Here is a 9889-nt window from a genome sequence, read left to right as displayed (position 1 = left end):
CATTCCTTTAAACTCATAATTTCCTTATACATATAATGCTTAGGTGATCAATCGAATTTTACTTTTATCTATTTTAATCAAATGTTTTAAAGTACTTATGTTTATCCTTATTCCTTTTCTAATTTTACTCAATTAAATTTTGTTTTCTTGAAGCTTATGTATTACTTATAAATCCACATTTCTATCTAAATTATTAATAGCCAGTTGGTATTTATCATAGCAAATAAACAATATATATTAATTAGTTAAATAAAAAACTAAAAATATCACCAAAAACGTTTTATACTCCCTAAAATTGTTTTTTCAAAGTAAACTTACAACGTAATTAAAATTGTGTATACAAAATTGTACATGACTCGCTTTTGTGTAAAATAATGAATGTACACCAAGTATCAAGCTTATATATTATTAGAAAATTTTTGGTCATATTTCAATGATATTTTATAACTTCATTTTGTTTTCAAAACTATATAATATATTACATGTTACATTAATTATAAATAGTAATTATCAATAACCATTACACTAAATGAATTAAACTCAAAATGCTCAAATTTATTATAAAAGATTTCTATACTAATTCAATTTTACACAATCAATACCAATAAGTTGGAGCTGGTACTCTATCTTCTTTGATATCCATTTCATCCATGATATCCATTTCAAATGTTTTCAATAAAGGTGCAAAAGTTATTTTTTTTATATCGTCTGCTGAAGTATCTTTTTCACTTTCTAAAAATAAAGCATATTAATAATAAAACAATAATTCATTAAAAAATGTGTACAAACAATTGGTATTGACTATAATAATTGACAGTAAAATTAAAATAGATAATTTCATGTTTAAAATGCTTCTACACTCTGTCCAACAAAAAAAATACATAGTGGCCTGACAAAAATCGGTTCTTCTTATTTTTCTTCTATGCATTTTATTACTTTACAGAATATAGTATTAAATTATATGAACACCAATTATTTAAATAGATAATGGTTGTTGATGTTTTTTTAAGTATAGAGGTAAACAGGTAAAACATATATACATTTTTAATATGATACATTCATAATATCATATGTAGATGTTTAAATTGTCAGTACTATTGTTATAAAACTTTATCAGACTATAAAGTACTATAATATTTAAATAATATATCTCTAAACTAGTTAACTAAAATGTATGTTAATCTAATTTTAAACATACTATTTAATTTGGTTTATAAATTTAGAATTAAGTAATAGACATCTACAAACCTTTATAAGTATTTGGTGTTTTGTAATCATAAGTTTGCTTTGCTAATGATGGAATTGGAATTATTTTTCCACTTCTGGAAGACACTCGTACTTTATCACCATTCTCTGTAAATCTCCATTCAACAGTACAGCCTTGTCTGAAAATAACAAAATATAAATGTAATTGACCATTTTAAATAAAGCAAAATACCTATTAATTTAATTATTTGAAGAAAATAGTTACTCACAAGTCTGACGGGTCTACTAATGCAACCTCACTAGTTACTAATAGTGGAATTTCTTTCATTTGAACCATTGATAAGTGTCCTTTATAATGAGAAACTTCTTCTAATTCACAATTTAAACCATCAACAATTACCCAATTGCGTTCTTGGATCACCTGTCCAACGATTCCCTGTTTTCCCTTATCAGGTCCAACCAAAATTTCGACCTATAAATAAAACATACATTGGATTTCCATGATTATAATTAATTGTAATTTCTTAATACTCACTCTATCTCCTTTAAAAATTGACCAATCTTTGATTGGTTCCAAAAATACTTTTGGCTTTAACTCGCCAAAATTGTTTTGACTTTGAAATGGCATCGACCAAGGCCTGTGCTCAGAAAAATGATATTTTTTCTTTTTAACCGTCCTTGGCAAGTAACGAGGATTGTTCTGTGGCGTTTTCCATACAATCTACGCGAAAGGTTTTCATTAACGGAATTTCGTATTTCTTTACTTTCGCACTTACCTTTTCCATGCTACGCTTGATGTAAGAATCCGGTAAATTCGCATACTTTTTCGTCAATTCTCCGACTTTCTTAAAGTCTCTCAGGTATTCCGTAAGCCTCATCGTATAATAATACGAACGACACGACGTCCTAACACCCAAATTCGTAGCACGAATGCACAATTATCGTATTATCTTATGTCTATGAATAAAATATTTTAATATGCTACAAGTATTATGAACAAAATAAATTGTGATAAAAAGAGTAATCTTGAAAGCAAGGTTTATAGATATTAGATGATAAACCTTATCACCTTATTATCTATACGTATATGTCTTGGATAATAAAATAACGGACGTGGCAGCAAAAACCATTTATACTTGTCTGAGCCACTTGTTGATTAGAGTTTCGCGATAAGTGATAACGAGCAAATTATTTTGGCAACAACAACAATTTTATTTTATTTTCGCATCGTAAATATAATAATAATAATATTCAAATAACTGTAAAATAAACATAAGAGTCTTCCACTTCCCCCAAAAAAACTTACAATCACCGATCGTTATCTCGCGTTAGTGCATTTCAATAATTACTCGTCGTATTGAATTGATATTATTTGGTTCATTGATTGCTTATTCCCTTAATTCCATGTACCTATGATATGATGTGTATCCATTCCAATTGCAAACATTACATGAAATGAATTATACGTGTACACACATTTTATTCGACTGAAATAGTGTAATGCTTACATTCGTCTGTGAATGTCACTACTGGACGTTGAAAAACGATCTGAACGTCAGCTATACAGATTTTAGTCACTTCAAGTACGTACGAACAGTTATTGTTTGGTCAATCTTGCACGGTCCACATCAATTTTAAATGCATTTCTGTGGTATCCGTTTTTAAATTTTTATATTTTTATACTATAATGTCGTCAATGATTAATGTCATATGTAGATATAATGAAAAAAAAGAAACGGAAACTTCTACAGATAAGATCATCAAGAAAAACTATGTCGAAGCAAGCGGATGTAATTGGTCGGTGTCCAATAAGAGACCTATGAAATTAAGAGATTCTTTAAAATATTTTGAAGTAAGTAACCTATAATGCACTATGTCTGACAAACAATTTATATTTTACATCTTAATATTCAGATTGAATTAAATGAACATCGTTTAATTGCCGTTGAATGGATAAAAAAAGACAAAATTGCATTTATAGTTAGTAATGGATCAACTATATTTATTACATTTGATCCTGCTACTTGTGATATAATTGAAATTGTCACAGATAAATTTTTGCAATCAAAATTTCAATGCGAACAGCTAATTAATGGTATGTTATGAGTTTATGACTCTTAATATTGTTAACAAAATTTTAAAGTCAAATTTATTCTTTTTCAGTATCTTATGCAAAACAAGTACTGTTATGCTCATTTTCGGATCACAAATTGGGCATTATATATTTTGGACGTCCATTCGATCGCACACTGAACAAATGGTCCTTTCTCGATCCAAAAATTGGATTATCTGATTTCAGCAATTCTACTACTAACAGAAAAAATGAACGAAAGATTACATTCAATATTTCTGCAACAATGGTAGCTACATGGTCAAAGTCCTCATTGAATGAAGTTTATCCGTGGAATCCGTTAGTAAAAGATGAACATAGAGCAAATGTTCATGTATATAAAATCATTGGGTAAGACAAATAAATAAACATACCTTATAATCATTTGGTATTTGGTATAAAGTCTATGAAAATAGAAATAAATACCAACCTTGTGGTATAAGCATTTTATTATTACACATTTTTGTTTAGGCCTCGGCTAGAACTTTGTTGCTATTATCATACGAAACAAGATCCTCTTATTGTATCATTTAGTAAAACAATATCAAATATTATATTCATTTTGGAACAAAAGGTGAATTGTTTTTTTATCAAAAATATATTATTATTTTTTTCAACAATGTTATATGTTTATTAGAGTTGCAACGATCCTCGTATCGATTTTAGTACTTTTGAAGTGACCAATACCAAATTACATCTAGTCAAGGTAGTGACAATTAGTCCATTTGATTGGTGTTCTGCCGCCATAGTTAATGCATGGTTAAACAAAGATGACACACGTATATGTTTCTCATACAATGATTCTGTACTATTTATCCATGATTTCAATTTATCTATCACATGTTCAGTAAAAACTGATTTTGTAAGTAGATTGATTTTTATTTCTATTTTATTACTATTAAAACATTCATGAAATAATATAAAAATAAATAATATTATTCTTAACTTTTGTTTTAAAATTATAGCTTACTTGTTACTTATAATTTTATAATACATGTTATTTTAATTGTGTCTACTATATTTTTCCTTGAGTCTCATTAATTGTACACAGGACTATAGGAGAAACAAATATTTTTCAATAATTATTAACATTGTTTACTATCATCTTTCAACTTTATGAATAATAAGTACTAAGTCATAATCTTTTATAATTAAAAAATTTTAAAATTTATTTTTTATTATTCAGTAAACTTAACAATCATTATGTTATAAAATCTCTCTTTTTTTAAATCTACAAATTATAAAATAACTTTTGAATTAAAACTTGTAAATAATAATAATCATATAAAGTAGCAGTGTATAATCTTAAATAACATGTGTCTGAAAACATTTTATATAAGAACTGAATTTTATAATAAATATATTGAATACTATATTTGTTACTAAAACCTGTGCGTTTGAAATTGACTAGCCCGTGGAGTTTTTGGATTGGCATCCAGATGGTAATATGATAGCTGTGTCAGATAGCAATGGTAGAATACAATGTTATGATTCATGTTTGTCATGCATTCGTCTACAGCCATTGACAGAAGAAGCAAGTTCATCAACTTGGTTAGATATGCAATCTAAAGTTGGGAACAAAAAACTTTTCTCCATGAAATGGATGCCAAATGAAATAACAAAACATTCTGTGAATCAATCTGATGCCATTCTTCATCTTGTGTTTGAAAAGTACCAATATTTTTAATATTATGTTTAGTCATTTTATTTATATTATACATTTAGGGGCCCTGTGATTGCCATTAAAGTACTTGGCATTGGAAAGTTATGTGTAAATCAATTGGTTTCCATGTACTTGAATGAAAATGATGTCGATCACGCACTCAACTTTTTACTGGGACTAGATTGGCATTCTGAAGGGCCAATATGTTTAACGACCTTACAACAAATAACAAATTATTTGTTTCGATTGCCATTTACTCCTGTAAGAGAAGGTAAGTTGACTATTAACTATTAAATAACCATTTATCTTGATAATTATTAAAAAAATATATATTACAAAGTTCTGTAATAACTTTATATTAAATTTACAACAGTGCAATTACAATCTGCAATCGGTAGTTACTACCAACCTGTTATACCATTGAGTGAAGATGCTAAACATCAATATTTTGAACCTGTTCGAAACATTGCACGACGTTTTTTTCATCATTTAGTGAGGTGTTTATAAATGAAATTTGTTAATTACATTTTATGTTAAAATAATTTACCAACCGATTTTTTGGATTTTAGATATGAACTTTATGAAAAAGCATATAGTTTAGCCATTGATTTGAATGACAGAGATTTATTTATGGATCTATATTGGGCAACAAAATCAGGGATTGGCACTAGAGCTATGGCAACCATGGCATTGGAGAAAGCAAATCAAATTGTGTCTTCAGAATCAGATGATTCACATTCTAGTCAGTCATCTGATTGTGATTGCACAGACTGTCATTCAAATTCCCCATCAAGCTCATTAAGGCCACCTTTGCCAAACGTGCCCCTCGCAACTTCTTCACCGTCATTATTCATTCCATCAATTTCAAACAACAGATCCCTGAATAATGTTACAACTATTAGTGTACCAGTATGTAATAATTTTAAATAAAACCATGAATAGTTTTTAGATTACTTAACTTGAATTTTTTTTTTTTTAATATAGTATACAAGTTCTCATATTGATCGTGTTCACCCAAAAACTATAGAGCTACCAACAACATCATTGGACAGTGTACCGCACTTAAAATATCCTTTCGAACAACAATTACTCACTCAAAATACCCGTTTAGGTTTGTATTAAAATAAAATATATTCACTAAATAATTTTTATTTTTTTCTAATTAGATATTTTCATATGTATATATATTTTTTTTAATATGTTTGTATATAACAATATTTAGAGAACAATAATCAACAAAGTCAAATTTCGACTAAACCACAACCTGATAAAACTATTAAAGTTGTACATTTTGGTATTGTATGATCTTTTTTTATCAAAACAAATTATTTAAACAGTAAACAAATGTATTATTAGTAAACTATTAAGACTGCCTAAATTTATGTTGATATGTGATGGATAAACTTTGAATTCAATTTATGTGTCAGCACATACTTGTTTATGAAACAAGGTTTAAAAACTTTAACAATGCCAATGTTTTAATTTTAAAATATTTATAACTACTTATAAGAAATAGATTATATAAATACTCATTAAGGTGGTTTGGTATTTATTTTATGAAGTATAATATGATATACCTTTAAGCTTTTATATATTTTTTCTTGCCAATTGTACCAAATTAATGCCATATTATATGCTGTTGTTAAAATATATTTTATTATTATTATTGTTAAAAAATATTTAATATAATAATTATTATTATTGTTATACAATTTATTTATATAATTTAATATTATTTATATACCAAATTTAGTTTTTAATGAAAAATTTATTTTTGTACCAATATTGTACACTATTTTTTTACTTCCATGGATATTATGGATACTTTATTATTTATTTTTATATTTTTTTATTAAATATTTTGTTTTTTAAATATTTCAAAACAATTTTATTTGTTTTATTCATGTCTTATTCACCTTGGAACTTATTAGATGATGATCTCCTGACCACAGATTTGTTTCATAAACATGTGAATCTAAACTAATTTAAATTTTAAATTTTGTATATAAATACCTACGTCAAATTTATATTTTATAAAATAATATTTTACACAAGTTTTATATGGGTTAGGTAAAGATAAAGATTTAATAGAATAAGACAATTGCTAGGTATCATTTTTTACTATTAACAATATAAAACATGCCTTAATAGTACAATTTAACAGTTATGAGTAATTTTTATTATTATTACTATTATTTAAAAAAAAAAATGTATTTTTACTAATTTTAAATAAATATTTATAATTTTTTAGGTTGTTTTTGTGATGTTTAAGTCTTATTTGCTTATTTTTTAAGGTCAATTTTCATTTAATGTTTTTAAGGTTATCAACTTCCAAACTCTACTCATTATAATAGTGATTTTCATATTTTTTTAATAACAATTGAGTAATAAAAGATAGCATAAAAAATTATGTTCATAAATACAAACTTTATCATTATAGTGTGTTTTATAATAAAAACGCAATAATTAAATTTCACAAATCATATTATATTACTTACAAAATAATTATACTTAGGTACCTAGGTACTACATAATGTTACAGATTTAACAATAAAAATAAATCATAAATTCACTTTTTTTTTCTTGAGCCACCCATTTCTTCTAATTGTTCTTTCAACGTTTTCAGTTCATTGTCGGGTATGTACCTGAGTGTTTCGTGATCATCTGTGTGTCTGTGAATTGATGCCTTAACACCCGCAGGCATTGAGTCTTCTATTACCTCAATGAGTAGAGAAAGCTTAGTATAGGGAACATCAACAATCTAGAGAAATTAAAAATGTATAATTAAAAAAGGAATATAATACATAACATTTCTTGTTCATACTTGTAAGTTACGTTCATATACATTCAGTGTATATTGGGTTTCAATGCTTTCACTATTGGGCACAAATCGTTTGGCTAAAATTGTTTGAGGAGGTAATGCCCAACTAAAAGAAGATAACAGATGGTATAATATTTTATAAACTACAAAAAAACTTATTAAACTAGTAATCACCCATCAGATACATCAAGGTCCATATTTTCAGCAATAGTGTGCACAAATTTTTGAAACGATTCTAATATAGCGAAGTCGTAACCTTTAATTTGAATATTTACTTTCTCACATTCAGGAATATCTGGTTTTAACATATCCAGATAATCGGGCTCATAAACACTACCATAATGACGAATAGTTGGTAAGCACATCTTAGCTGATTTGAAAGATTGTAATCTAGCAACCTTGAAAAATTGTTGTGCCTACAAAAATGAAAACATCACAAATTTTAAATTTTAATTAAGTGTTTGATATACATCCTATTATTAATGAATCCTAGCCAGTGACAGACTATGCCAATGTAATATTGGGATATTTCCCAGTATGTAACAGACTATATTCATTCAAATAATAAAGATATTCCTGCTTATAGCTATAGAAAAAATATATTGAATAATATTAATGTTAAGACATTATTTAAATTATTAAAAATAAAAATAATTACCTTATTCGAAAAAAAACTATCTAAGTAAATTTTTTTTTTTTTAATTTAATACTAGATTCTTTTTTGACTAATGCAAAATAACAGTTATTTTGTTTAATAATTTTTAATTTGAAGGCATTATGCTCTATAAAACTTAAAATAAGAATGCATAAACCCTAATAAAACCACTAAATATATCCAGGGTAAAAAAACTGGAACAATTAAATAATATTCCCAGCCTGAAATTTTTTTATTGTTCACCACTGTACCTACAATTTTATTGTTAATTTAAATTAACTGTCATAAGATTAATACATAACATAATATACTAATACTGTTCTAATAGACTTCATGTCCTTAACATTTAACCAACAGTGCAAATTACAATTCTGACTTAGTAGTACGTTACTTCAATTTCCAGTACAAAAATGAGATTCAGTTGTCGATAACTGCAATACTTAACACTATAGTTAGACCAAATTGATTAACAAACAACTATAAAAATACCAGAGTATACATACCAAACACTTTGTCACAAACATATTGATCCTTGTGAAAAGACGAAAACTTCAACAGGAAAATAAACTTGTTTAAACGTAACAAAAAAATTAAATTCACAATACGTATGTAACTACAATTTAAAAAATATTTAGTTTATAGGTCTAGTTTTGTACTCGACAACCGGCTAACCCGAAAACGAATATTACGATTTACGAATAATTGCGAATTACTTAATTTTTTACGCAGAATGATAAGAAAATTTGAAACTGATAAAGTGATAAGTAATATCGTGTCGTCCATAAATAATACCACAGAACAATAATTCACGTTATATTATCCACGACTAATGTCACTTGAGTACCTGACCATATTTTAATATTACGAACCGTATTTGACGTGTTTTAACTTTGTATTTTTAGTTTTTTATAACTCTTGAAAATTATTAAATTTAGTTTGAATATTTTCTATTAATATATTTCGGTCATAGATATATCACAGATGATATAGTTTATAGGCCTATGGTTCTGGCAATCTGATCTTATTTTAAATTATACAATATATAAAATGGAAATTGATATATTATGTGTAAAATTTAAATTAATTACCAATGTTAACTTCAATCACTAATAATATTGACGTACGTGGATAATAATACATCTTTTTTATTGAGCTAAAAAATAAATACTTCGACAGCTGTGACTATTAATATCGTGGAACAATATCAGAATCTATTGAATTAAATTTCATGTGATATTTCTTCAAAAGTTCATTATTTTTTTGTATTCTTTATACATATTATGTATAAAATATAATAAAATATTAAATTATAACTGTTTGTTTCATTTAAATATTTTAAAATATTAATGTTGGATTGAAGAGATCTAATGTCAGTGCATGACTAATTTATTGAGATCTTTTTTTCATTTTGTTCATGTTAACAAGTAATAACAT

General features: G+C 26.2%; 3 protein-coding genes across 5 annotated transcripts; 1 reads left to right on the top strand and 2 right to left on the bottom strand.

Moving 5' to 3' along the window:
- Positions 1-530: 530 nt before the first annotated feature.
- On the bottom strand, positions 531-2210 carry LOC112595457 (probable 39S ribosomal protein L24, mitochondrial). The gene is made up of 5 exons (XM_025340685.1): positions 1983-2210; positions 1742-1927; positions 1476-1678; positions 1249-1385; positions 531-732 (listed from the first exon to the last, which is right to left on the bottom strand). Exons 1-5 carry the CDS (start codon positions 2082-2084, stop codon positions 596-598), a joined length of 765 nt encoding a protein of 254 aa, XP_025196470.1. The 5' UTR covers positions 2085-2210; the 3' UTR covers positions 531-595.
- A 207-nt stretch (positions 2211-2417) lies between these two features.
- LOC112595452 (WD repeat-containing and planar cell polarity effector protein fritz homolog) lies at positions 2418-6502 on the top strand. Its single transcript, XM_025340678.1, has 12 exons — positions 2418-2789; positions 2923-3058; positions 3121-3301; positions 3370-3667; positions 3788-3890; positions 3954-4178; positions 4728-4987; positions 5042-5250; positions 5353-5476; positions 5549-5888; positions 5964-6090; positions 6202-6502. The coding sequence occupies exons 1-12, from the start codon at positions 2707-2709 to the stop codon at positions 6282-6284; spliced, it is 2169 nt and encodes a 722-aa protein (XP_025196463.1). The 5' UTR covers positions 2418-2706; the 3' UTR covers positions 6285-6502.
- Positions 6503-7445: 943 nt separating this feature from the next.
- Positions 7446-9177, bottom strand: LOC112595453. Of its 3 annotated transcripts, XM_025340679.1 has the most exons (5): positions 8959-9177; positions 8847-8894; positions 7975-8216; positions 7804-7906; positions 7446-7740 (listed from the first exon to the last, which is right to left on the bottom strand). In XM_025340679.1, exons 1-5 carry the CDS (start codon positions 8977-8979, stop codon positions 7549-7551), a joined length of 606 nt encoding a protein of 201 aa, XP_025196464.1. In that variant the 5' UTR covers positions 8980-9177; the 3' UTR covers positions 7446-7548. The 3 variants fall into 3 exon arrangements, with proteins under 3 accessions (XP_025196464.1, XP_025196465.1, XP_025196466.1); XM_025340680.1 differs by lacking the exon at positions 8847-8894 and having other exon boundaries at positions 8959-9175; XM_025340681.1 differs by lacking the exons at positions 8847-8894; positions 8959-9177 and adding an exon at positions 8773-8843.
- Positions 9178-9889: the final 712 nt, after the last annotated feature.

The sequence above is a fragment of the Melanaphis sacchari genome, unplaced genomic scaffold, assembly GCF_002803265.2.
Source record: "Melanaphis sacchari strain LSU unplaced genomic scaffold, SCAv2.0 Contig27_pilon_pilon, whole genome shotgun sequence".
Classification (NCBI taxonomy): domain Eukaryota; kingdom Metazoa; phylum Arthropoda; class Insecta; order Hemiptera; family Aphididae; genus Melanaphis; species Melanaphis sacchari.
Note: the sequence above shows the minus strand (reverse complement) of the source record. Positions and strands in the feature narration are given on the sequence as shown.

Coding starts and splice junctions, on each gene's coding strand:
- LOC112595452 (XM_025340678.1), top strand. CDS start 2,707: ATGCTTACATTCGTCTGTGAATGTCACTACTGGACGTTGAAAAACGAT. Junction 3,668..3,787: donor CATGTATATAAAATCATTGG/GTAAGACAAATA, acceptor ATTTTTGTTTAG/GCCTCGGCTAGAACTTTGTT. Junction 3,891..3,953: donor TATTCATTTTGGAACAAAAG/GTGAATTGTTTT, acceptor TATGTTTATTAG/AGTTGCAACGATCCTCGTAT.
- LOC112595457 (XM_025340685.1), bottom strand. CDS start 2,084: ATGAGGCTTACGGAATACCTGAGAGACTTTAAGAAAGTCGGAGAATTG. Junction 1,928..1,982: donor TCAAGCGTAGCATGGAAAAG/GTAAGTGCGAAA, acceptor CCTTTCGCGTAG/ATTGTATGGAAAACGCCACA. Junction 1,386..1,475: donor TTAGTAGACCCGTCAGACTT/GTGAGTAACTAT, acceptor TGTTATTTTCAG/ACAAGGCTGTACTGTTGAAT.
- LOC112595453 (XM_025340679.1), bottom strand. CDS start 8,979: ATGTTTGTGACAAAGTGTTTG. Junction 7,907..7,974: donor GACCTTGATGTATCTGATGG/GTGATTACTAGT, acceptor ATCTTCTTTTAG/TTGGGCATTACCTCCTCAAA. Junction 7,741..7,803: donor TATATGAACGTAACTTACAA/GTATGAACAAGA, acceptor TAATTTCTCTAG/ATTGTTGATGTTCCCTATAC.